The 26,842-nt window shown below is 55.4% G+C and overlaps 1 protein-coding gene across 2 annotated transcripts in view; it reads right to left on the reverse strand.

Moving 5' to 3' along the window:
* Positions 1-26,842, reverse strand: part of OTOF (otoferlin) — a 206,664-nt gene that overhangs the window by 18,360 nt on the left and 161,462 nt on the right. The window contains exons 13-34 of one of the 2 annotated variants that reach the window (XM_073335512.1): positions 26,498-26,684; positions 26,008-26,194; positions 25,150-25,373; positions 23,864-23,972; positions 23,386-23,569; positions 21,710-21,830; positions 21,026-21,126; positions 20,532-20,622; positions 19,860-19,976; positions 15,783-15,935; positions 15,103-15,292; positions 14,451-14,575; positions 13,572-13,706; positions 12,418-12,579; positions 11,315-11,434; positions 10,700-10,861; positions 9,901-10,063; positions 8,175-8,305; positions 6,701-6,730; positions 5,334-5,465; positions 3,799-3,865; positions 699-823 (exon numbers count right to left, since the gene is read on the reverse strand). In XM_073335512.1, the coding sequence (XP_073191613.1) occupies positions 699-823; positions 3,799-3,865; positions 5,334-5,465; positions 6,701-6,730; positions 8,175-8,305; positions 9,901-10,063; positions 10,700-10,861; positions 11,315-11,434; positions 12,418-12,579; positions 13,572-13,706; positions 14,451-14,575; positions 15,103-15,292; positions 15,783-15,935; positions 19,860-19,976; positions 20,532-20,622; positions 21,026-21,126; positions 21,710-21,830; positions 23,386-23,569; positions 23,864-23,972; positions 25,150-25,373; positions 26,008-26,194; positions 26,498-26,684 (3,016 nt within the window). Of the gene's footprint in view, positions 1-698; positions 824-3,798; positions 3,866-5,333; positions 5,466-6,700; positions 6,731-8,174; positions 8,306-9,900; positions 10,064-10,699; positions 10,862-11,314; positions 11,435-12,417; positions 12,580-13,571; positions 13,707-14,450; positions 14,576-15,102; positions 15,293-15,782; positions 15,936-19,859; positions 19,977-20,531; positions 20,623-21,025; positions 21,127-21,709; positions 21,831-23,385; positions 23,570-23,863; positions 23,973-25,149; positions 25,374-26,007; positions 26,195-26,497; positions 26,685-26,842 lie in introns of those variants that run through there. The other variant, XM_073335511.1, reaches the window with a different exon arrangement.

A 26,842-nucleotide genomic window follows, 5' to 3' on the forward strand; every position in this document is an offset into this window, starting at 1 on the left:
AATGAGTTCCACAGGTCAGTTGTGTGTTGTGGGGAAAAAGTAACTTCGTCTGCTTTGCTTAAACCTCCTGCCCATTAATTTCGTTGGGTGATCCTTGGTTTTTGTATTGTGGGAAAGCATAAACCACACTTCTCTCGTCACCTTTGCCACATCCCTCACAATTTCATACCCTCGATCACATGCCCCCTTAGTCGTCACTTTTCTAAGCGGAACGGACCTCAATCTTTTTAGTCTTTCCTCGTCAGAAAGCCATTCCGTACCCTTGATCATCTTTGTGGCCCTTCTCCGAACCTTTCCAGTTCTGCTATATCCTTTTTGAGATGGGGCGACTAGAACGGCACTCAGTATTCAAGGTCTGGGAGCACCGTGGGTTTATAGAGTGTCTGTCTTTTCTTTTTCTATCCCTTTCCTAACAGTTCCTAACCTTCTGTTAACCTTTCTGACCGCTGCTGAGTATTGAGCGGAAGTTTTCATGGAACTATCGATGGTGACTCCAAGATCCCTTTCTCAGGTGGTAACAGCTAATTTAGAACCCATCATTGTGTCTGTAGAGTTGGGATTATTTTTCCCAGTGTGCATTACTTTGCGCCTTACCAGGTGTAGCACTTTCAGGACAAATGGCTGAGCCCATGGGCCACCAGCCCCTCCCCAGGCTGGGATCTGGCACTCACCCTAGCCCCTGAGCGGCTGGCACTCACCTTCAGCTCGTCAATCTTCTGTTTGTTCTTCTTCTCAGGAGCCTCAGGTGGCTGTTGCTGCTTCTTCTTCTTGTCCTCTTTGGGCACCTTGACCTTCTCCTTGGTCTTTGCCTGGCCCTTGGAGCCTTTCATAGGAGAGTCATCAAGTTTGATTTCTGAGTCCAAGGGGAGAGACAGGGGGGAAGGAGGTGGAGATGGGAGTGAGGGTGGGATGAACACAGGACACTCAACCATGGCGGGCATGAAAGCTGACAGCCAACGGTTAAACCTAAAGCTTATGGTTCACATGGGCAACCCCCACCCCAGCAAGTCAGTCGGCACAACCTCGCCCGGGGACATAACGTCCCACTTGCTGACGGACCAGTGGTTAAATGTCCTTTTGGTCTCAGGAGCTCTCACTAAGGGCTGGATTCCCTTCTCACATGGGTGAGATCCAGGGGCAACTCCCTGGAAGTCACCATTGCTACACTGGAACAAATGAGAGGAGAATGGAGTTTTAAGTCTCAGTTGAAAGAAAAATATCGAGGGCACCTTATTTACCGCAATAGGTCTTGCCATCCCACTGCCCTTGAGCAGAGTACGTCTCCATGCCCAGCACCCATGATGCCTTGCAGCATGGGGAACAAACCCCAGCATGGGTTGTCAGCAGGTCTGAAGCCTAGATCTTCAGCCTACAGCACAGAGCTTGACCACTGGAGCTAAAGGAGCAATCCCATTACGTGGCAGCAGTAGTAAGCTATTACCCTCTATGCAGAGCAGCCACGACACACAAGTATGTTACCCAGGCAGCCAACAGAGGTTTGTTCAAAAGGGACCTGTGGACACTCTTTCCCCAGATCTAAGGTTCCCCCAGCCCCAGCCCAAAGTCTTTGGCGGTTTCCTTTTCCTTTGCTGTCTCCGTCTTGCCAACTTTCATGGCTTCTTTGCCGTGCAGCTGAGAACAGACAGACTGGGACAGACAAATGCGCAGTATGAAAGAGGGAGGGTAGAGCATGCGGGGCGGAAGCTGACCGTGGCCAGGCTCCGCTTGGGAATGGCTGGCAAAGACAGGGGAGGGAGGCCAGAGACACCATGCCAAGAGCAGCCAGAGTGACCTCGCGACTGGGGTGAAGAGACTGGGAGCCAGGGCTGAGCCCCGGGGGTTCTGCAGGGAGCAACCTGGTGCTTCTCATGGTGCAGAGCCCAGGGACTGAGCTGAGACCAGGCCCCTCCTCCTGACTGGCTGCTGATTCCACGCACCCCAGTACACCAATGACCAACACCCAGGTACACCCAGGCCCTCGCTCACCCAGATGTTGGCCACAGGCAGAAACCACATGGTAGCTGAATCGCACTGGATGCAACAGGCCACATCCCCAGCAGGTGCAAACAGTGTATCGCCGCTGATGGCAACGGGCCAGATCCACAGCTGGTGAAAATCAGCCCACCGGGGCCAGCGGAGCTATACTGACTCCCAGCAGCTGAGGGTCTGGCCCCACACGGTGAGAGGTGCAGAGCCGACGGCCCCATGACTGCAGGCTTCCTCCCCAGGGAACAGGTAGAGATGGGAGCAGCACAGCAAGCTTCCTCCTCACCAGCCACCCTGCCCGCAGCGTGATGAGCCACCCAGCGGGGAGCTAAGCGGTACCATCTATGGGCCCGCCCTGGAGCCCTACCCACATGAGCGGCCCTGCTGAAGCCAGCGGGGATTAGTTCCGTGAGTAAGGGAGAGTGGATCAGACCCTATAAGGGGACTGCTAAGAGACACCCAGTAACCCCAAACATCAGTCGTCCAAGGGGAACTGACCGGGGCCCAGAACTCAGAGGTGAGAGTCCCTACACCCCATTCCCGGAGCCCCCTCCTCAGCCTGATGGATTCCCGATGTACCGACTGTTTGCTGCACAGCCCGGACCGTCCTTGGCCAGTTGGACATGGCCACGGACATTCGTAGCCAGCGTGGGCTGCATTAGTTCTTCCTGCTGGTCTGAATTAATCCTCCGGTGACACATGGATGGGGCCTGCCTTTCGCAGCAGGTTACTCAGAACCTTCATATTATTAAATAACCTAGCAAATAGGTGTGACCAGTTGGCTGGAGCAGCAATTGCAGGGATCACAACCACCCTGGGCTCTTCACCCGAGTTGTGAGTGAGATCCCATAGGGCTCGACTCCTGGAGGGGCCAGATCCACCCAGCTGGTTCTTAATGCTATGGGGAGTGGGATGGCTGGGGTGCAACTGATGTGATCAGCAATGCCTAGTGGGAAAAGCACAGGGATGGGCGTAAGGGCTCCTGGATCTGTTCCTGGCATCATCCACAGACTCACCGTGTGATCTTGGGAAAGTCATTTAATCGCCCCATGCCTCAGTTTACCCATTTGTGCACTGTTAGGGCAGACACCTTCGGGGGTGTGACATGCTTGGAGATCCACAGGTGGCATGCACTAAAGACGTGCACGCCCATGTCTCGGGGCAGCCTGGCAGGGCAGGCACTGCTGTATGCTAGTCCCTAAGCTACGCTACCCTGTGAGTTGCCCACAGCCTCCCTGAAGGGAATGATGTCACACCAGCGTAACGGAGTAGGGTGCGGCCCAAGGGGATATAATACAGTTGAGAAACTGGCCATCCTGCTTCTGGTATGGCTGTCCTGGGGGTGGGGGCTGGACAGGCTGGGAAAGCCTGGCACGCTGGCTTATTGTTAAGAATAATACTTTCCACTTCTATAGAGCCAAAGATCTCCGAGTGCTTCCCGCACACCAGCCAGAGGACCCCCAGGAGGAAGGGATGGGCAGAGAGACTAAGTGGCTCTCCCAAGGCCACACAGCAAGGCAATGACTCAGACTAGACGCTAACCACTAGACCGCATTGTCTCCCTGCCATGTCACATCTAAGCCAGGCAGACATCTGCGCCGTGATCCATCATTGCAAGACGACATGTGTCAGGTTTGGTCTCACTGAAATACGTGGTGAGACCCCAAACTGCAAGCTTGGAGCCAGAGGTACAGAATTTAGCAGAGGCTCTGATTTTGGTCTGAACTTTCCAAACCCGGAGAGAGATCTTAGCACTGAGCCCGGTTTTATCGATCTCTGCGTCGCTCTGGTAGCTGGCTTTCAAAAATTTACCCTCTGCAATCTCCAGTTCCTCCTTCTCCTCAGCTTCTGCTGCAGCCGCTTCCTGCTGCCGGAGTTGCTGGAGAGAGACGAAACGGGCAGTGAGATGCAGAGAAGGGCAGGTACAGGAACGATACATTCTATTTCCACAAATACCTTTCAGCCCGGAGCCTGCTAGAAAACACAGACACATAGCAGCCCTGAAATGCAGCCAGCTCTGGGGTGAAGCACAGCGACTGAATAACAACACACAGTCACCGTTTAGGACAGGAAGTGAAGATCAGCTAACATTGTATGCAGAGGTTTATGCAGGCAAAATATAAGCTGGAATTTGTCCAAGGCTTTAGGGATGATGCTAGATCTGGGTGAAATAAAACTGATTTTTCAATTCGCTGGCCATTCTGAAAAATTTTAAATTTTTTTTTTAATGAACCAAAAAAATTTTTAAATTATTATTTTGGATCAAACAAAACAGTTTGTTTAATTTTTAAGCTTTCAGCTTTTTAATTTTTTTTAAATAAAACACATATATTTCACAATGAAAAGTCATTTTGAATCAAAAAATCTCAGAACGTGTCAGAACAAAATATTTTGATTTAAAAATGTTGGAGGGGGGGTATTTTTGTTTTTTCCTGACTAAAGCAATTTAGCAAATTTGACATGAACTTGCAAAATATTCAGATTTTCAAAAATCTGGGGGTCTAGCTCTTTGTGGCAGGGACTCTCTGGGTTTGTACAGCGCCAAGCACAATGGAGGCAAAGTCTATAACTGAGACTCCTTGGTAGTACAATAATAGAAATACTAAATAATAATAGTTAACATCCATTACTGCAGTAAACAAAACAGACCAAAAAGTCCCATGGATCTTTCCTAACAACAAGCGGTCAGAAGCTCAGTTTTACTTCTGTTCCCAAATGAGACACCAGCTGCAAACTCCTCTCTCACGCCCACAAGGCAGGAAGAGAACGGAGAGGGCGTTGTGAGAAGTGAGTTGCCTCATGTGCGAAGGAGTAAAGGAAGCTTTAAGCCACCTTAGCATCCCATAGACCTTTGGGCCCAGCCAGACAGTTGGCCAGAGCCCTGTGTAAGTTAGAGCTGACTTGAGGCTGCTCTAAGTTATGTTCTGGATGCTGGGGTGGCTCATGATGCTGGAGGCATTTACTGGCTGGGAGAGCCTTTACTTTGAAGGCCCCTATATGCCGCAACGAGGAGTGGGCTCAGAGCAGATAAGAATCAGCGACCTAGAGACAAAAGGCTCAGTATCTCATTGTCAGCTTCGATGCTTCTGCAGGGATAATGCGCATGTCCATATCCTCTGCTGGGAGCTGCTCCAGAAATGCCCAACCTTTGTGCTTAGGGGCCAGATTTGCCGGGACCTTGGCTCCGCTCTGGTGTCACATAGCAGCCAAGCTACTGGAGCCTGTCGGGGAATCTGGCCCTAGAATGTTAACCTGAGGAGATGAAATAGCCACTGAGCCGCGCCTGGCAGTGTGAATTCTCCCATGGGCTGGACCCCCTGCCCCCTCCCTCCCTGCCCCGCTCCTACCTCCTTCATAGTCTCAATGGAAGCAAAGTACTTGGACCACCAATCCAGCATGCTTTCATCCGGCTCCTCTTCCTCTATCTCCTCTCCCCCTCCTTTCTTCTTCTTCTTCTTCTTCTCCTTCTCCTCTTCCGACTGCCGGGGCGCGAGGAGCACAACAGAGGGAGAGAAAGAGTGAGAGAGAAGAGGGGAGAGGCTGAAAGAGCCCTGCAGCCAAGATGGGGAAATAGATCCCTCCCAACCCACCCTGTGTACTGTTAGCTCAGGTAGGGGAAACTGAGGCACAAAGCAGTGAAGTGACTCATCCAGTCACACAGGGAGTCAGCGGCAGATTTGGTGCTGTACTTGGAGACCACAGGGCCGGCCCAGTCTTGGGACATTTTAGCTACCGCTCAGAGCCCAGCTGGGAAAAGCGGAGCCCAAAGCTGCAGAGGTCAAACCCTGAGCTCGAACCCACTGGCAAAGTCTGAGGTGTTGGGAGCAGAGGTTTGGGTTGGGGCTCCTCGCTGCTCTGAACAGCATCCATTGCCAGCCCCCTGTTCCCAGGCAGCCCGCCAAGGGCCAAACCCCACCCGCAGCACTCCTGGGGCCAGAGTCTCAGCCGGCGTCACTCCAGATTGCTCCATTGATGTCACGGAGCCTGCTGAGGGTCTGCTCTTCGCTGGGAGCTGGCGGGGGGGTGCGGGTTTGGTGGCCGTAAGAACCCCACTTGGGGCTCCCATCCATTGGGGTCATGCTGGCTCTGGGCTCACCGCACCGTCTACCCCAGGGGTTCTCAACCATTTTCTTTCTGAGGCCCCCCTGACAGGCTATAAAAACCCCATGGTCCCCCTGGGCCACAACAACTGGTTTTCTGCCTATAAAATCCAGGGCCGGCGTTAGAGGGTCACAAGCAGGGCAGTTGCCTGGGGCCCCACGCCACAGGGGCCACCACAAAGCTACACCAGGTGCAGGGGCTCAGGGCCTCAGGCTTCAGCCCCATGCGGTGGGGCTTCGGCTTTCTGCCCTGCGCCTCAAGCAAGTCTAATGCTGGTCCTGCTTGGCGGACCCCCTGAAATCGGCTCGGGGGCCCTGGACCTCTGGTTGAGAACCACTGGTCTAGCCCCACGGCTCCAGCTGTCACTGACGCTGCTCATCACAGACGTGCACAGGAGTGGGGTCCAGTGCCCAGTGAATAGACAGGAAGGCCTCCCTTGACGTCAATGGGCTGTGGGTCAGGCCCATGCAGCGTGTGTGCCAGCTGACTCAGCTTCCCCGCCAGCCCCATAACAACACCAGCGGTGAGGGCTCTGCAGCAGGCCAAGCAAAGCCGAGGGTGGCTTGCTCAAAGCCAAGCAGAGGGCAGGGGCAAGGCAAAGCCCAGCACTTACCATGTCAACCTTCACCACCGCGTCGGAGTTCTGCCGCCCGGAAGGAGAGGGAACAGGGGAGAACATACCGTCAGCAACGAGCCAGGACGCACCTCTGTGCTTTGCCCACACATGCACAACACCCACCCACAATGGGGTGGGAACAGAGACGCACGACACCCCCCCCCCCAAAGAAACAAACAAGGTGTCTGATGTTCTGAAATGAACAACTGCAATTAATAAAACTGAAAAGGCACGGACACCTCGAGGGAAAGTTTGGAAGATGATCCGTTGGGAGACGCTTCTTCTCCTGCTCTGCCAGTTAAATATCACAGTGCTAGATAGCAGGGTGATGGGCTCAGGAGAAATGCCTGGATCCACAGAGCACATACAGGCATTTTCCCCTTCTTCAGCTGCGCATGCCGGTTTGTTATTGTAGGGTTGCTGGTGAGCGGTACCCTGGTTTGTATATGGGCTGGACTGTGCATGCTGGTTTGTTATTGTAGGGTTGCTGGTGGGGGGTACCCTGGTTTGTATATGGGCTGGACTGTGCATGCCGGGTTATTATTGTAGGGTTGCTGGTGAGGGGTACCCTGGTTTGTATATGGGCTGGACTGTGCATGCCAGGTTATTATTGTAGGGTTGCTGGTGAGGGTACCCTGGTTTGTATATGGGCTGGACTGTGCATGCCGGTTTGTTATTGTAGGGTTGCTGGTGAGGGGTACCCTGGTTTGTATATGGGCTGGACTGTGCATGCCGGGTTATTATTGTAGGGTTGCTGGTGAGGGGTACCCTGGTTTGTATATGGGCTGGACTGTGCATGCCAGGTTATTATTGTAGGGTTGCTGGTGAGGGTACCCTGGTTTGTATATGGGCTGGACTGTGCATGCCGGGTTATTATTGTAGGGTTGCTGGTGAGGGTACCCTGGTTTGTATATGGGCTGGACTGTGCATGCCGGGTTATTATTGTAGGGTTGCTGGTGAGGGGTACCCTGGTTTGTATACGGGCTGGACTGTGCATGCTGGTTTGTTATTGTAGGGTTGCTGGTGAGGGGTACCCTGGTTTGTATACGGGCTGGACTGTGCATGCTGGTTTGTTATTGTAGGGTTGCTGGTGAGGGGTACCCTGGTTTGTATACGGGCTGGACTGTGCATGCTGGTTTGTTATTGTAGGGTTGCTCATGCACACTGGCGTGGGGTAGCCTGGTTTGTACGCATGTTGCGCTGTGTGTGCCGGCCTGTTACTCTTTGAAGCAGAATTCCAATATCTATGTGCTCTCAGTCCCGAACGGGGGCTCTCTCTGCAGGTAGCACTGTGTGCATCCACCCAGGCCAGCGTGGGGGCCAGCCTGCGCCTTTCACTCAGGGCATCAGTTTGGTGGCACATCCCACCAGATGGGTGGCCCCTGCTTTGGGTGGAGCACCCCCTGGCGGTCTGTAGCATTGGAAAGAAACACACCGCTCATGGAATGAGCTTGGCCGCTCGGATACTCACAGCCTCCAACTTCACCATGGTCTCCATCTTCTTGATGGGCACCTCCGGCTCCATGCTGATGACAATTTCACCTGGGAGGCGATAGTACGGGCCTCTGTTTGCCAGGGCCAAATAGCCGTTGAGCAGTTTAGCTGGACAGAGGACAGAGAGAGAGAGAGAGAGAGAGAGGCAGAGAAGAGCCAGTGTAGAGGAGACCCGAAGAGATCAGAAAGCAGGAATGCGAGGGAGGCGGGTGATGGGGAAGAGAGACAAGAAATGGGAACTGTCCCGGAAACAAGAATCAGAGAAAAAGAAACACCTGCCCTCAAAGGAAAACCCAACTCAGCCGGAGTCGCTGTCAGAGGACGGGCCACATGGATGGCATTCACACCAGCAATACCAGCTAGCACACACGTGGATGAGTGAGAATTTCATGCTGGAGCACGGAGCTGGGGGGACGGCCTGGGGGACGGGCGGCTTCTACCTATCCACAGCACAGGTGCTGTGTGGACGGAGGCGTCGTCCGCTGCTGATGCTGCCCCATCCCAACCCAGGGGGGCTAGGAAGCGAGAGAGGAGTTCAGTCCCCTTGGCCTCTCGGCTGAGGCCACTGTGGCCTCGCTAAGGAGGGGCCTGCGTGGCTGTGCAAGAGGTCGCCTTTGCCCCTCTAATCCCTGGGGTTATTTCTTCCTCCCGTGGTGCCATCGGCACGCACGGAGCTTTCCTACACGGCCCCTGCCCCGGCGCCGAGTGGAGATGCTGCGGCTGTAGGGAACTGGGCCTGCACCGGTCTGGAGCTGGGCTGTGTGATCGGGGCCTGGGTGGGTTCCACAGGGATACTGACGCCTTTGGTAGATATCAACCCGCTGAACAAGCCCGTGAATCTCCCACCCATCCGACCCCCTGTCCCTTGCTCTGACCCGATGCTCCCACCCGGGAGCCCTGCCGGGCTCTCGGCCTGCCCTCTGCTCAGTTAGACGCTTTAATGAGCAGGAAACACCGCATCATAGAATCATAGAATCATAGAGTATCAGGGTTGGAAGGGACCCCAGAAGGTCATCTAGTCCAACCCCCTGCTCAAAGCAGGACCGATCCCCGGCTAAATCATCCCAGCCAGGGCTTTGTCAAGCCTGACCTTAAAAACTTCTAGGGAAGGAGATTCCACCACCTCCCTAGGTAACGCATTCCAGTGTTTCACCACCCTCATAGTGAAAAAGTTTTTCCTAATATCCAACCTAAACCTCCCCTACTGCAACTCCTTGTTCTGTCATCTGCTACCACTGAGAACAGTCTAGAGCCATCCTCTTTGGAACCCCCTTTCAGGTAGTTGAAAGCAGCTATCAAATCCCCCCTCATTCTTCTCTTCTGAAGACTAAACATCCCCAGTTCCCTCAGCCTCTCTTCATAAGTCATGTGTTCCAGTCCCCTAACCATGTCTGTTGCCCTCCGCTGGACTCTTTCCAATTCTTCCACATCCTTCTTGTAGTGTGGGGCCCAAAACTGGACACAGTACTCCAGATGAGACCTTACAAATGTCGAATAGAGGGGAACGATCACGTCCTTCGATTTGCTGGCAATGCCCCTACTTATATATCCCAAAATGCCATTGGCCTTCTTGGCAACAAGGGCACACTGTTGACTCATATCCAACTTGTCGTCCTGTCTATCACTCTCTGCCCATCCCTGCCCGGCTCGGTAGCCGGCTGGGGGCCACATGCAGCCCAGGGCGTCCGCCCCTCGACTGGTACCTGCAGTGTTCCAGTGCTGGGATTTCTTGTCCGGGGGCCGGTGGATGAACCTCCGCAGGGAGCTGACGGCGTGGGAGCCCACCAGCGTGTACCGGCCAAAGGCCCGGCAGTCCACCACCCGGATGTTCAGGGGTGGGTGGAGCAGCTCGTTCTCTGGGAGATCCTGGAAGGGAATGGTCCCCGTTGCAGGGGGTCAGGGGTTATTTTCGTGGAGGGGATAAGCCTCCTTCCTGGCTCAGACCAGGATCCCATCAGAGGGTGAATGCTAATTCAGTTTCCTTCCCCAGCCAAGCAGGACTCACTGCCAGCAGGGGAAGGGCAGCTCTCAAAGGACCCCTGGGTTTGGGCCCCTCTCTCGGCAGGGGAGAAGGGGATTGCTTTCCAGTGGGGGAGAGAGCAGGGCCCCAAATCACGCGAGTAGGGGATGGGGCCCTACTAACCGGCCTATGTTAATAGAGGCAAAGTGCCAGTTGGTGCCTTTGTGACATGGCGCTGCGTCAACACTGCCAAACAGAGCCCCGCAGCCCTTATCGGCCCAGTGGGGAAACTGAGCCAAAGAGGGTCAGTGACTTGCCCATGGCCACCCAGGGAGTAGCTGCCCAAGTCAGGGTAAGAACTCAGGAAGGAGCTGGATCCCAGGCTAGCGCAAAGGCCACTAGCTCCCCCACCCAGACCAGCTGCTCCTGCTGGACCCCCCTGGGCTCCCAACCCTAGCCCTGCCCAGGAGGGGTCGGAATGGCCTCTCCCCGGCCAGGCAGGGCTCAGCTATCCCCCCTCCCCCGAAGCAGGCTGGACTCACCACTTCAAACCACTTGACCAGGGTGCTGAAGTTGGGGTTTTTCTTGTAGTTCTGGATCAGGGCCGACTGGACGCCCTTGCCGGCGCACTCGATGTCCACGCGGGGCCGGTCCACCTGGGCCAGGTTCACCCGCTTCAGGTCCCGCAGGCCCCAGAACAGGATCTGGGCCGAAGGGAAGGTGCCGAGGTGAGGAGCGGAGAGCCGCCCACGGCCTGTGTCTGACATCCGGAGGTGGCACTGGGAGCTGGTGCAAGGGGCCGGAGTGCCCATGGTAAATGGCTGTGGTGTGATATCGGCTGGGGAATCACAGCCCCCGGGCTGCCTGGCCCTGGCTGAGAGCCTCCCCTTCTGACATCCAGCAGTGGAGCAAGCTTCCCTGCTCTCCAGCCATGCCAGGGTACCCAGCACTGAGTCTGGACCACGCCCCAAACATTATAATGGGCTCTCCTAAGCACCCCCAGCCCCAGCTGAAACAGCCCCACATTGCCTCTGCCATGCAATTTGGACGTAGCCATTTGTGCTGCTTATTGACACCATTGTGAACCCAACCACCAAAAGCCAGCGACCCAGGAAGCAGCCGGGCCTGTGGATGAGCAGCATCCCCGGGGTTCTTACCTCCACTCTGTATTTACTCAGCACAGGTCGGATCCCCAAGGGCACCGGCAGGATGGGACCCTGCTCCATGTCTGTCGGCCCATCGATCGGAGGCAGGTCCGACTTGCCAGCCGGGCCGATCTGGAAGAGACACAACACCGATTAGGAGCCGCTCCATCGAAACGCCGCACAAGCATCCAGCCAGCGCCTCCTTTGCCAGTTCCCCCGTGCCCGGTCGGGACAGGAGGGTTTTACATTCCTGCATTCGCTCCTCAGCGTGTATTGCTCCACGCCCAGATGACTGAAGCCATCCCAAGTGAGGAGCACTGAGGAGATGAGGTTCAGCTCCAAGACACCCCGTCCTGACAGACATGCAGCTAAAGCCCTGCCAGGCAGCTCCCCGGCATGGTGCTACGAGACATGCTCCTCTGTGCGTGGCATGCACTCTCAGGGCTGCACCCCCAAACAGAGGCGATTGGCCCCCGGCTGGCTCTCAAACCTGGGACCCTCATGGCTGAAAGAGGCAACTCTACTGTTTGCGCTGCAGGAGACTTGCCCGTTGGCACCTGCCGCGATAGCACCGGTGTACTAGAGTTGGCAAGAGGCAGGCCAGCGGGCAGTGTTAGCACCGGGCGTCTTTACCAGCGCGGGTGATTAACCACTGGAAGAAACACCCAAGGGAAGGGGTGGATTCGCCTTCCCTGGGCGTCTCCCAGTCCAGGCTGGCTGCCTGTCCGGGAGGCGCGCTAGCCAAGCGCAAGTCGTTGGGGTCCGTCCAGGGGTGACAGGGTGAAATGCCAGGAGTAGACCCCACCCCAACATGCTGCCCCCTGCTGGCCCATTCATCAGCACAGGCCTCACCCCAGCCAGCGGGAAGCGGGGACTTGCTGAGCGAGGACTTAGCCTAGACCCACTGCTGCACCTCCACCGGGAGAGCCTGCAGGCTGAGTTGGCAGGGGCTGTGCTCACCCGTCTCTCCTGGGAGCGTCTCCAGCTCACGCCCGTGGCGATACACGAGCCACATCCAGCACCCCACGTTGCCGGCGCAGCTCCCAGTGCCGTGGGGAGGGGGCTCGCCCAGGGTGGAATTATCTGCTACCTCGCTCCGTGGGCTGGGCTCTTACCTGGAGCAGCTCGAAGGCGGCCAGCAGGTCCCCGGCCGTGGAGTTGCCCCGGTAGATCTGGTAGTACTCCAGCTGGGGCGGGAAGCGCGGGGGGCCGTACTCCTCGTCCGACATCTTCACCACCGGCTTGGCAAAGGTGCGGCCCATGAAGTCCGCCTTGCCCTGGAAAGGCAGGGAGAGAGCTTGGGCATGTTCCAGGAGGCTACTTCCCACCCCCCAGCCCAGCCCCATCGCTCCCCCCAGCCTGGGCGGGCAGGTTTGGGCGGAAAGCTGATCGGCAAGTGGATCGAGAGGAAGAGACTGCAGGACTCTCTGAATCAAGAGATTCTGCCCGGTTCTCCAGGGGTCTGTGGATGCCAGGGTCACTTCATGGCTGGCACCTCCTTATTATATCGTGACCCCTGGCCCCTGTGTGTGGGAAGCCCTGTGCTGGAACAGCCAGGGGGCTGCAGGTAGGGACTGAGGGGCCTCGGCAAAGCTGGGGGACAGGGGTTGATAGCAGGGGGCTTGAGGTCAGGAGGGAGGGGCATTGGCAGAGCTGGGGGACAGGAGTGGATAGCCGGAGGCTGTGGGTCGGGATTGAGGGGCATTGGCAGAGCTGGGGGCCAGGAGCAGACAGCAGGGGGGGTGTGGGTCGGGATTGAGGGGCATTGGCAGAGCTGGGGGCCAGGAGCAGACAGCAGGGGGGCTGTGGGTCGGGATTGAGGGGCATTGGCAGAGCTGGGGGACAGGAGTGGATAGCCGGAGGCTGTGGGTCGGGATTGAGGGGCATTGGCAGAACGGGGGGCCAGGAGCAGACAGCAGGGGGGCTGTGGGTCGGGATTGAGGTGCTGTGCAGCGGTAAAGGCCTGACTACCGTCTCCCTGCCTTCGGCCTCACAGTCACTGGCTCTCTCTCACATCAGCAGGAAATTTCAGCCTCTCCGTGCCACTGAAACAGCCTGTAACGAGCAGCACCGGCTGTATAATTGCCCCAGCCCTGGTGTTCTGCAGCTTCTTCCTTCTGCGTGGGAGGTGGTGCCCGGGGGTAGTTAGGGAGGGTGCCGGGGGAGAAGTGGCTCTCCACAGCCAACACCAACACGGTGTGTGCCCGTGATTAATCCTCCAGTCCCTGGCACTGTGCTCCCAGCGGGCTGGGCCGGGGTGCTCCCTCACCACCGTGTCCTGGTCGTAGATCTCAATGACGATAATGGGGGGGTCGTCCCGCATCTCGTGGGCCTCTCCGTAGAGCTCCACGTTGTCGAAGACCAGCAGCTGGTCCCAGGTCGGGCACAGCGTCTCGTTGAGCACCTGGAGGAGCAGGAAGGGGAAATAGCACCGGGGCTGTAGTTAGAGGGAGGAGAGGGGCAGACGGACTCTCCTGGTACTTCCCACACCAACCCATTGGATATACAAGATGGCTGCTTTAAAATTATGGTGGCGAGAAGGCGGGTCCCGGAGCTGGGAAGCCTGGAGGCAATCTCGTCCCAGCTAGCAGAGCTTTGCCTGTGTAGGGTGAGCCTTGGCCACATGGTGAAGGCCCCAAGTGAAGGAGAAGTGAGGTCTAGTGGCTGAAGCACAGTGCTGGGAGGTCCCCAGAGCTCCGACACTGACTCTCTGTCTGACCTCAGGCAGGTCACTTAGTCTGCTCGTGTATCAGTTTCTCTCCATGTAAAGTGGGGATCACGACAGGTATCCCCAGGGGAGTTGTCAGGATCAGTCATTTGGTGCATGTCCAACAGCACCCAGCAGGGTTCAAACCCCTGATCTTTACAGCCCCAGTGCAGCCCTCCCTGGCTTGAGCTAAAAGGGAATCTCCATCAGCTAGCAGCACTAAGTAAACTATTATCCAGCCGTGGGCCAGGCCCAGAGGGGCACCTCTCGCTCTTTGCCAGCGTGTTATACGTCCGGGCAGCACTTGATGTGCGGTGTTTTCATTACCCCTCCCGCTTCCACCAGGGTTGCTGCAGTCTGGCGGCCCAGAAATTCAGCCCAGCGAGTTCAGATGCAAACCCGCCCACCTCCCCATCCCCGGTTTAGGGACCTGTCTCTTACCTCAGTGCACTGGCCCTGGGTGATGAAGAAAACCCGGGCAAAGGGGTCGGAGAGACCGCTGCTGTCTGCGGCGAACAAGCTCCGGGCCTGGTACATGTGGGCTCGGAGCTGGAACACCTGCTTCTCTGGGAGGAAAGGAGGGGGTGAGACTCCCGTAGCAGGCAGCACCAGAGATGTCCTGAGCCGCGGAGCTCAGAGCAGGACACTCCGGGGCATTCGGGGCAGGGATTAGCATGGACACCGGGGAGAGATGCACAACGTGGCTCCAAACTTCCCCGGGACCTGGGCGGTTTCCGTCTCTGGGCTGGGGCTGCTCCGGATGGAGTGGTGCATGCGGGACGCGCAGCACGCTGGGGCTGCCTTGCAGATTTCCACTGCACAGATTTCCTGCGCTGTGGCCTCTCCTGACCCATGGCTGATGGGCTCAGAAGGGACGGGCCACGTGGGGCAGGAAGGGGACCAGAAGGACAGTCTCCCCGCAGGCTTCCTGTGGGGCAGCACGGCTCCCCACACCAGGCTGCCATCAATCCCCGCGTGGCCCTGGGAGTGACTCCAGGGTCTAGCCCAGCCGGCAGCAGCCGCCAGCCCTCGCCCAGCACGGGCCCCCAGGAGCAGCACCCGAGGGAGCAGAGGGAGAGCGGGCAGCTCTTACTCGTGTAGAGGAGGCTGATGGGTGGGAAGGCCTGGAGGCCGAGGCCCTTGCTGGCTTTCTTCTCCTCAAAGCCGCAGGGCAGGCCACTCAGGAAGTCCTTGCATTGCTTGTTGAGGCCCAGCCACAGGTAGATCTCCATCTTGGCCTGCACCGTCCAGCCGGCCGGCCCGAAGCCCCTCTTCCCGGGCAGCTGGGCACAGGAAGAGAGCTTCAGCTGGGGCATAGGGCACACCAGACCAGACCCATCTCCTGCCCTACGGGGTCAGACCCACCATGCCATTCAGCCCACTCTCCACCTCCTGCCCTATGGGGTCAGACCCACCGCGCTGTCCAACCCACCCTCCACCTCCTGCCCTATGGGGTCAGACCCACCGCGCTGTCCAACCAGCAGCCACCTCCTGCCCTGTGGGCTCAGAGACACCTGGCATTTTTCATTGTCTTCCCCACCTACCCCTGTTGTGTGTAACCTAGCAGGAGGCCTCCCACGCTTACAGTTCAGGTTCTGGTACCGCACCTACAACAGCCCCCAGTACCTGACACTCGGCTCCTTCCTGCCCTTCCCCCAGCCTCTATGCACCTCCCCTGCCTCTTTTCACCCGCCCCTCTTCCTCCTGTCTCTTTCTCCATCCCCCCCGTCTTGCATGGGCCGTGGTGGCCCCATCCAAGCACAGGCTGGTTACCCTCAGGAAGACGGTCTTCACTTTGGCACAGTCCTTGCCGGTCTCCTCGTCCACGATGGAGTACAGGATGTCCTTGGAGGGGATGCGGGCATAGGCGATGCGCTTGCCGTTGCTCATCATCCAGATGAAGATGTCGGGGATGCTGTGCTGTGGCTGCGAACCCCAACAAGGCTCCGCTCAACACGGCGGGCGTAGCCAGGCGCCCTTCTCCCACCTGCTCTCCCCTCATTCCTGACACTGACTGAGGCCCCAGGGGATGGACTTGTCTAGTGTCTCCCCGGGCTCACTCACTGTAGGGTCCCCCACTCCCTTCCTTAGGGACGGTTTTAAGCCTCCCCGGGTGGATTCATAGATTCCCAGGCCAGACGGGACCAGTCTGGCCTCGTACAGAGCATCCAGGCCGTGGGACTGCCCTGAATTAATTTCAGGAGGCCTGACTGGCCCTCAGGGTCATTAGCAGAGGGGTGCTGTGACGTTATTGACATAATCTGGGACGTATAGATCATTGTTGCAACCAAGGCCCTATAGTGGCACCAAATCTTGTATAAAGGGGGTCAAATAAGGTGTCTAAGATGAGGTTATGGTTTGCTGGTTATGATTATGCTGTCTCTAGGCATGTATCGTTTTTGTATTTAAAGTTATAAGTATTGGCTCTAGACTGACTGTAGTTCAAACTTGTGCTCTGCTTCTGGGTGACACCCCAGACAAGTTGGTGTCAGCTCTGCCTAGCCTGCTGGATGGCCCATTAAGGACCATCAGCTGTACAGCTGACCCACTGAGAGAAGGCAGACACGCCTGGGGACTCAGCCAGGTGTGCAGGGACCTGCCTAGGGACCGAACGCTGAGGTGTTTCCAGGCCATGTGCTGGGCAGCTTGTCCTTGGGACAAAGAAAGAGAGGCCACATGGCAAGAGAATATTAAAAGCTGCTGCAGCTCCTCCATCTTGTCTTCAGTCCTGCTTCCTACCTCTGGAGGGACTTTGCTACACTGAAGCTTTGAACCAAGGACTGAATGACCCATCCCAGCTGGGGATGTTCTCCAGAGACTGGATTTGAACCTGCCGTTTATTCCATCACTGCTACAAGCCTGAACCAAGAACTTTGCCATTACTGTATGTAATTGATTCCATTTAACAAATTCTAGCTCTCATCTCTATCTTTTCCTTTTATGAATAAACCTTTAGATTTTAGATTCTAATGGATTGGCAACAGCGTGATTTGTGGGTAAGATCTGATTTATTTATTGACCTGGGTCTGGGGCTTGGTCCTTTGGGATCGAGAGAACCTTTTCTCTTTTACTGGGGAATTGGTTTTCATACCCATTTGTCCCCACAACGAGGGGCACTGGTGGGGATACTGGGAAACTGGAGTGTCCAAGGGAATTGCTTGTGTGACTTGTGGTTAGCCAGTGGGGTAAAACCAAAGTCTTCTCTGTTTGGCCGGTTTGGTTTGCCTTGGTGTGCACAGAAACCGCAGCCTTGGGCTGTAACTGCCCTGCTTCAAGCAATTTGTCCTGAATTGGCACTCTCCGTGGGGTCCCGCCAGAACCAGCATCGTTACAGGGGCAGCACACAGATCTCACGCCACGGTGAGGCCTCAAGGAGCTTTAACTCTCTGGCTGTGCCCCCAGCAGCAGCCTGTGTGTATAGTAAAGCTGGGAGGAAATCAGAGTTTCCATCTCGTGGGACGTTCCAATATTCCATCCTTTGTTTTTGCCCCAAATTGACATTTTAATTCGGAAATGTCCAAACGTACTGTTTTTATTGGCTTGGTTTGATAATGAACTGCCCGACCTGCCCAGGGCCTCAGGGGAATTCATAGATTCAGAAAAATCAAGGCCAGAACAGACCATTGTGATCAGTGAGTCTGACCTCCCGTATGACACAGGCCAGAGACCTGCCCCATAGTAATCCCCAGAACAGATCTTTTAGGAAAACATCCAATCTTGATTTAAAACTTGTCCATTTTATCCACATCCTTCCTGAATTGTGGGCACCAGATGTAATTCAGTCACATTCTTCTCTGTCGGCTGAGCTCCGTGGCCAGACTACATTTCCCATGATACACTGCAGCCACGGAACTCTGGCACCTCAACCAGAGGGGGCACTGTGGTGCATCATGGGAAATATACTCCACCCAGGGAGCCTGGTCCATAGAGGAGAATGGGAACACGAGGCACCAAAATTAGAACTCCCACGAGGCACCAACAAACCGAAATGTTTTGACCCCGCCATGAAACAATTCTGCATAATGGGAATTTTCCCAGGGAAAATGTTGGTTTGGTGGAAGCTGCATTTTCCATTGGAAAATATTTGAATGGAAAATTCCTGGTGAGCTCTCCTACATAGGGCTGCTACAGCCCCTCTCCTGGGTGGAGTCTCATGCTGTCAGGAGCAGGGACCAGGCTGCCTCCGCTGGCCGGTTTACAGACAGACCTTCAGCCCTCTTCCAGGCTGGTGATTAATGAGAGTTATTAATGTCATCCCCGTTTTCACAGCACCACTCCCTGCACTCTCTGAGTCCTCTCCTGAGCTCCACTCTGTTCAACAGCTCCCAGCCCCCATTCAGCCACAAGCCTCCCCACCAATTCTCCCCCTTCGGGCCAAGCCTATCACAGGGCAGAAATGGCTGCGTGTAACCCACGTTAACACTGTATGATTCTTTGTCCCCCTCTAGCAGCTGGTCCATATGAAGAGCTTCCTGGAGGCTAATAGCTCAGGTGCTAGCGGCTCATGCATTTACCTGCAGAGGTTCCAGGTTCAATCCCTGCAGAAGACCCAGGCGTTGCTACCTGCCCATTCAAATCAACCAATGCACTTGTGTACTGTAGGAAAGTCAACGAGGCCCAGACACCAGCATGGGTATCATAAGAACATGAGAACGGCCATACCGGGTCAGACCAAAGGTCCATCTAGCCCAGTGTCCTGTCTCCCAACAGTGGCCAGTGCCAGGTGCCCCAGAAGGAATGAACAGAACAGGGAATCATCCAGTGATCCATCCCCTATCGCCCATTCCCAGCTCCTGGCAAACAGAGGCTAGGGACACCAGCCCTGCCCATCCTGGCTGATAGCCATGGATGGACCTATCCTCCATGAACTTATCTAGTTCTCTTTGGAACCCTGTTATAGTCTTGGCCTTCACAGCATCCTCTGGCAAACAGCTACACAGGTAGACTGTGTGTTGTGTGAAGAAATACTGCCTTTTGCTTGTTTTAAACCTGCTGCCTATTCATTTCATTTGGTGACCCCTAGTTCTTTTGTTATGAGAAGGAGTAAATATCACTTATCTACTTTCTCACGATTTTATAGACCTCTATCATATCCTCCCTTAGTCGTCTCTTTTCCAAGATGAAAAGTCCCAGTCTTACTAAACTCTCCTCATACAGAAGCTGTTCCATACCCCTAATCATTTTAGTTGCCCTTTTCTGAACCTTTTCCAATTCCAATATCTCTTTTTTGAGGTGGGGTGACCACATCTGCAGGCAGTATTCAAGCTGTGGGTGTCCCATGGATTTATATAGAGGCAACATGATATTTTCTGTCTTATTATCTGTCCCTTTCCTAATGATTCCCAACATTCTGTTCGCTTTTTTGGCTGCGCTGCACACTGAGTGGATGTTTTCAGAGAAGTATCCACAATGACTCCAAGATCTTTCTTGAGCAGTAACAGCTAATTTAGACCCCATCATTTAATATGTAGAGTTGGGATTATGTTTTCCAATGTGCATTACTTTGCATTTATCAACATTGAATTTCATCTGCTATTTTCTTGCCCAGTCACTCAGTTTAATGAGATCGCTTTGTAACTCTTTGCAATCTGCTTTGGACTTAATGAACTTAACTGAGAGCAGAACACGGACACCTTTGAGGAGAAGCAGAATCCACCTGGAGCATCCTGGGCTGTGGGGCACCTTTGCCCCATACAGGCTTATAAAGCCTCAGTATGCTGGTTTCCCTTGCCCTTGGCCTAGGATCGATGCACAAAGCAACAGCCATCCACAGAGGCTGCTTGTTTCCCTCCCCCGGGGGCCAGCCAGGCTCACGCCCAGGGTCAGTGCGGAGGGGTGGTTCCTGCTCACCTCATCCGCCAGGAAGCGGAGCTTCTGCAGGAAGTTCTGCACCAGCTTCAGCTTGTCCCTCATCGTGTTCTTCTTCACCTGCGACCGCAGGGTCTTGGCTTGCTGGCCCATGTTCTCCTGCGGGTACAGCGTCCGGTGCCAAGGGCATAAAGTGAATGAGTGGTAAAGGGACCAGAGAGAAGGGAAAAAGACAGGGCAGGTCTGCATGCAGTGAGGAGGGGGTGGAAGGACGGTGCCTCAGTTTCCCCATCTATAATAAGGGGATGGTGATGCCGACTTCACAGTGAATTCATTAACACCTGTCAGATGCAGGGAGGAGCTAAGCCAAGGTACAGAGAAGGTCACCCTAGTGAAAGGGGCTGGGTTGGCAGTCCTGGAGACCTCTATGCAGTGATGAGGGGCAGCCTGGGACGTGACAGGGCAAGTCTCTTGCCTGTTCACCGGGGAAGCGCAGTTCCCATACTCCATACTGTCCTGGAGGCTGCCGAGCAAGGGCCAGGAGAGCCAGAAGCAGCAGTGGGTCACTGAGCTGCCAGTCCCATCTCACTGAACACCACCCGCAGTTTCAGCTTTCCCCCTTGGGCGCTGGGCTCCATATCCCATTGGCAGTGCCCAGAGCCCCCCCACCCCTTGCTGACCTTTCACCCCGCCCCACCCGCCAGATGCTCTCACCAGCTCCCGCATGCAGGATTTGAGCCGCTCTCGGTCCAGTCTGGTCCGGGCGGAGAGGCTCTGGTCTTTGTTGGCGAGGGTCACAAAGCGGCTGGCGGGGGAGAGAGACACGACATCGGCAGTCACATGGGGCTCAGGAGAGGAAAGACAGCGGCCGAAGGCGTGGGATGGGCGTGAGAGGGATGGAGGGATGGCAATGCACAGGGTGAATTTCACCCAGTAGGGACAGACCCCAGGATGCCTCCAGCAGGATCCCCGTTCCCTGCCAAGGATCTCTGCAGTAGGTAGATCACCTAGCCACCCACCAGACTCCCTGCAATACAGCTAATGGGCAACTGGCTTATTGGCTCATGCTGCTGGGGGTGGCATGGCAGGAGCTGCCCTCCACATACGAGGCTGTAACTCTCACAGGGCCCTGGTGGCTGAGTCCTTGAGACTTTCCGCCGTGTCTCTGGCTGGGCCTCTGCCTCTTCCCCTTCCCCCTTCCAACTCACAAGCATCCGCTGCTCAGCTCCTCCAGGACCCCTCGGAGCCGGCGCTCAGGGTGCGGCTTCTCCGTCTTCATCATCTCCTGCACGTCGTTGAGCCCCTCCTCCTGGAACGGCAAGGAGAGAAGGAGGCCACGCGTCCTTGGGGGCAGGACGGAACCGCAGCTCCCCTTGGGAGAGCCACGTTGGGAGCGAGAAGCCCCTTCCCCTCTCTCTTCCGGGCCGGGGCTGGGGAGTCGGGGTGCCCTGCTCAGTCGGCCAGCCGGCCAGGTGTAGCTGGCAAGGGCTGGGGCCGGCTCGGTGTTGTTAGCTCACACAGTCAGAGGAGACCAGTTCTGGGCCTTCTCTGGGGCTTTCCCCAGCGACTTCATGCCTCCTTGGGTGGGGCTTCTGAGATGTCTCCTTGGGGATCCCTCACCATTAAGCTAATGAGGCCAGTCTCTGGAGCTTTCTGCTCTCCCTCAGCTTCGAGCTGTAACTGGGGCTGCCCCCCATATCCCTCTGGACACCAGGGTCCCAGGCTTTGGCTCCCTATGTGGCTGGGTTCACCAGCGTGGTCCCTGCGATGGGACCGTTCATGTACCATGAGCAGTGCGGACACAGTTGTCAATGCAGGGGAACTAGGTGTGCTGTCCGCTGCCCCCCCGGGCTCCTAGTCCCCTAGGAGCCCTACCCCGTCCTCGGACTGACCAGCTTGTCGGCGATCTTGTCCATGATGTTGGCGTTGTAGAGCCTCCGTCTTTGGTCCTGCCACCAGCTCTTGATGTAGATGCAGGGCTTCTTCTCGAAGTAAGGCAAGTGGAAGTAGTTCCTGCAGGGAAGGGAGGAAGGATACACCAGAGCGTGAGCACACCTCGGAGGGCACTGCCGGCATCCAGGCAGCGTGAGGGCGCTCATCCCGCACAGGCTTCATGGAGCCCACCAAGGAGTGCACGGCAGATGGAGCGGAGGTCACACTAAGCGCCTCTTCCAAACCCACTGAAGTCAACGGAAAGACTCCCATAAACTTCAGGGGGCTTTGGGCCGGGCCCCAGGATCAGACAGTTGCCCTGAGCAGAAGGAAATTGTTGGTTGCTCGCTTGCAAATAGCCCCATTCATAGGTCCATAGATCCCAAGGCCAGAAGGGACCATTGTGATCATCTGGTCTGATCTCCTGTATGACTCAGGCCAGAGACCGGCCCCAGAATAATTCCTAGAGCAGAGCTTTTAGAGAAACATCTGATCTTAATTAAAAACTTGTCAGTGATGGAGAATCCAGCACGATCCTTGGTAAATTGATAATTAGCGTCACCGTCACGCATCTATGCCTTCCCATCTGAATTTGTCTAGCTTCAACTTCCAGCCATTGGATCCTGTTAGACCTTTCTCTGCTAGACTGAAGAGCCCATGATTAAATATTTGTTCCCCATGTAGATACTTATAGTGTGGGATCAAGTCACCCCCTAACTTTCTCACTGCTAAGCTAACTAGACTCAGGTAGCTCAACTTATCACTGTAAGGCAGGTTTTCTATTCCTTTAAATATTCACGTGGCTCTTCTCTGATCCCTCTCTAGTTTATCAACATCCTTCTTGAATTGTGAGCACCAAAACTGGACCATTGTGATCATCTGGTCTGACCTCCGACATAGCACCGGCCAGAGAGCTGCCCCACAGTAATTCCTGTTTAAACTACAGCAGATCTTTCAGAAAATCGTCCAATCTTCATTGAGAATTTGCCAGTGACAGAGAATCCACCCAACCTTTGGCAAATTGTTCCAGTGGTTAAGTACTGTCAGAGTCAAAAACTTCACCTCTTCTCATGCTCTCGAGGTGCGAGTGTGGACAGAGAATAGACAAGGCAGAGAAGACTAGACTAAGGGAGGAAGGACTGCCCAGTGGTTAGAGTGCTAGCTTGGTTCTCAGGAGATTTGGGTTCAGTTCTCTGCTCCAGCAGAGATTCCCTGGACCAGTCAATTAGCCTCTCTGGGATTGTCTACACTGCAGTCAAACACCCGCAGCTGGCCTGCCTCAGCTGCGGGCTGGAGCACAGATCAGAAGGGACCCTTCAAAGCTGCTCGGAGCTCCAGCAGTTTCTCTGCCTGGAGGGCCTAACCTGTTGTCCTGTAACCCTGCTGATGGCTTGGAAGGCAGTATCCTCTTCTCAGTTTGAAGCACCAAACTCACCCTATACTGCATTGTATTGTACCCTAATGAAGCCAGCAGGGCAGGAAGAGCCCAGTCGCTCTGCTTCCCAACTGCCTGAAAGGCAGGAGACCCCAAATTCTGTTCGATCTAATTACACACCACAAGGGTCCCCCCCTCTTTTATCTTCCACCCCCAACCTTCAGCAACACCCCGTCCCATTGACCAGCCTGGCACACTTGCCTGTCCGTGATCAGGGGCTTCACTGGCTGAGTCGAGGAGACAGAGGCCAGCTCCCCGTCATCATCGGCTTCGTCCTCGCTTGAGCGCTGGAGCAGCTCAGAGTCCTCCTGCTTGCCGTCCCCGCCCTCCTTCTTCTTCTTCAGGCTGAGCTTGGCCGTGCCGTCGATCCGGTTCCCGTAGTTGCCTTGGGAAGAGGGCGGCGAACGAAAACCCTTACCCTCGCCCCCGGCTCCGTCAGTCGCCACTGATTTAGGGTGGCGAAGGAATTCCCCCCTCCCCCTCCCAGGGGATCCTGGGGAGGTCAGGGAGTTTCAACCACCATGAACACTGACCGGGGCTCATATCCCGGACCCCTGAACATCTTCTCTCCCTCCTTGGTATTTATTTAACACCAGGATGGATTGCACCAGGTTCTCCAGAGCTAAAGCCAGGAGCCATCACAGCTTGAGCGTAAACCCATTTTTACAAAAATACCAACCTATTGTGACCTCAAAGTTGATGGGTTTGTCCCCGATCTTCCTGTCAATCATGGTCGCTTCCAGGAAGGCTCCAAAGAGAAAGAACTCTTCCATTTTGCCAGTGCAGTTCTGCCGGAGAAAGTACAGGCTGTTAACATGGGGGCAGGGGGGCGGTAGAGACTGGCTGAACTGGCTGATGGGACTACAAGGTCCCTCTACTTAGCAGTTGGGAAGCCTGCAGACTGGCAATGTGTTTTGGTACCCACAGTAGCTATCAGTTCTGGGGAGGCAGCTTTGTTGGTTTCCAGTGGACTTTATTGCCAATAAAAGATGCCAGATTCACAGGCCTACAGACTGAGGGCCTGTGTTTATTCCCAGCATGAGCAGTAGCAACCCAAGCTGCACTACTAAGGTACCTTAATCTTGATCTGTGGAGCACCCCTCTGGTTGACAGAGGGTAGCTTAGTCTCTCTTAGGACTTTGGGGCCGTGCTGGGACTTGTTGTGAGATAAGAACAGAGCTGGATGAGTAACAGGCTTCTCCGTTCGTTTGCAATTTAAAAAAAAAAATCATTTTGGGTCGCACCAAAAATGAACATTTTTGGAAACTTTTCAGGATTGGAAAGGTAAAAATCCCAAACGCTTCAGGTCCCACAAACCAGTTTGGTTTTGATTTGGAACATTTTTCAAGGTTTTTGATTTACAAAAAAGAAATAAAGGAAACTTTGACCCCAAAAGGCATTCTGAGCTGAAAAATGGAAATGTTTCATTTCAAAAAGGCTGAAACAAAAGGACGCCATTTTTCAGAATTTGTTCTTAGCTTTTTTCTCCCTCAGTGAACCATTCAGCAAAATCAACACAAAATGGCACAACGTTTTGGGGTCACCAAATCTACATTTTTTTTTTGGCCGAAAAAAAAGTTTTTGTCGAAAAATGTCATCCACCTTGGGGTATGGAGCCTTTCACCGCTTAGTCCCGGTTCAATCCCCGCCAAGAGGTGGTGGTGGGGGCAGGGCAGACAGACAGCTGTCACCACATGAAGGCTATTTGGTTGCCATCGCGAAACAAGGGTCTCTGGTGACCTGTTTCTAACAGAACAGATGTCTCCAGATTCCAGAAACCGCGCCCTGGCTGGGACTAACTTTCCCTGTTGGTGGCCGTCCCAACAGGGGCAGACTGCCCCTGCCCCATGCTCGCTGCACTGGGAGACAAGGGATGAACAGGCCTCGGAGGGGTGAAGCAACCTGACCGTCAACTCGCAAGACGTGGCACGGGAGCTGGCTAGGGAAATGGCGGGGTTGACTCACGTCTGCGACCGGCGTGGCCTGCTCCACTTGCACCTCTGTGGAGCTGGTGATCTCCGGGTTGCTGGTGTCCAGGATCTCCACGGCGAGGCTGAGGAGTAGCCGGGCGCGGAAGGAGACGCCCTCGCCCAGGCCCTCGTTCAGGTCCTGGTGCTCGTCCATCAGGGTGTAGTTCCGGGTGGAGCCATACATGTTCACCCAGGCTGGGCCGAAGGTGGGCAGGAAGCCTGCAGCAGAGAGAACATGCCTGGTGAACGGGGTGAGGGCAGTGCAAACACCAGGACATGGCCTCACCTGAGTGGCGTGGGCATGGAGGACTGTGTGAATGTGCACAATTGCACCGGTGCGTGCCTTCACGGGTACCCAGACGTGTGTGTGTGAGCACAGGCTGCCGGTGCACAAATACCGCTGCCTATCATCACGCTGACCAATATCACCTCACTGTTTCCTTGTGCTCCCCCATCTGTCTGTCTCTGTCTGCCATCTCTCGTCTTACACATAGCTGGGAGTTCTTTGGGGCAGGGTGGACTTTTTGTTCTGTGTTTGTACAGTGCCTAGCACTGATTGGGGTTCACAGGTGCTACGGTAATACAAATAACAACAACAAGTGGGAGTGTATCAGATTTGCACCTGCCTGTGGCAGAGCTTGTGGAAGTGACTAGTGGGCTTCGGGGCCCAGCTGGAGATGTCTTACAAGGGCCTGATTTGCAGAAGATGGGTGCGCAGCAATTTCTGAAGCGAAGCCTCTCAGGCCGGGCACCCAGGCTCACTAATCTCTAGGCTGAAGGGGGAGGTAAGTGGTGCCTATGCCGTCATGTCGGCCTTTTCCAGCAGGGTGGAGGATCAGCCCCCGGGCTTTACCTTTGTCCCCTTCATTGGAGATCTTGCGCAGGTCAATGAAGTGGGTGCCGATGGCCATGTCGTTGACCTTGTCCGAGTCCCGGATCTGGACCTTGAGCCGCTTGCACAGAGGGGGGAACATCTCCGTGAAGATGATCTGCTCGTTCCAGAGGGGCTCATAGCTGCTCTTCTGCACTGACGTTTTCCCCTGCCAGACGGGAAGAGCGGGAGCAGGATCATGGAGTGGCCTAGGCTAATGACCACCAGGCTGTCTTCACCTGTTGCCCCTGCTGGTGGTAACCAACGGACCATGCACTGAGCCAGCAATTCTCTCCTCCCAGCATATGCAATGGGACCTTCCCGCGACTGGTGGCTATCGCAAAGCGCTGAACAAAATTGTTCACGTTGTTTGGACACAACAGAGGAACGTGGCAAACAGGAAAGCTTTGCCCAGTGATTGCCTTTCCCAGGGCATCTCCCAGTGCCACGGCTCAGCAAATAACCTGCTTACCTTCTGCCCTGCAAACAGCACCTGGACGTAGGGGTCCACCAGATCCTTGTTCTCTCCGATGAGTGCCTTCTTCACGTTGGCCATGAGGCTGGTGTTCATGCGGGGCAGCCCCTCCGCACGGTAGATCTTGATGTAGAAACGGGCCCACTGCCGCTCTGGCGGGATGCCATCTGGAAGAAGCAGGTTCCTGCAACGTGGACACAGACAGACAGGGCTGGAGGGGGTCACTGGGCCCAAGGGGAGGAGTTGGCTAGTCGCACCGTGGCTGAGGGACCGACTCTGGGGAGGCGAGACTTTCAGAAGTGGGCACAGCTTCCCCTTCACGCTCTGCGTCTCCCTTCGGCA

This window comes from Lepidochelys kempii, chromosome 3, assembly GCF_965140265.1.
Source record: "Lepidochelys kempii isolate rLepKem1 chromosome 3, rLepKem1.hap2, whole genome shotgun sequence".
NCBI classification, from domain to species: domain Eukaryota; kingdom Metazoa; phylum Chordata; order Testudines; family Cheloniidae; genus Lepidochelys; species Lepidochelys kempii.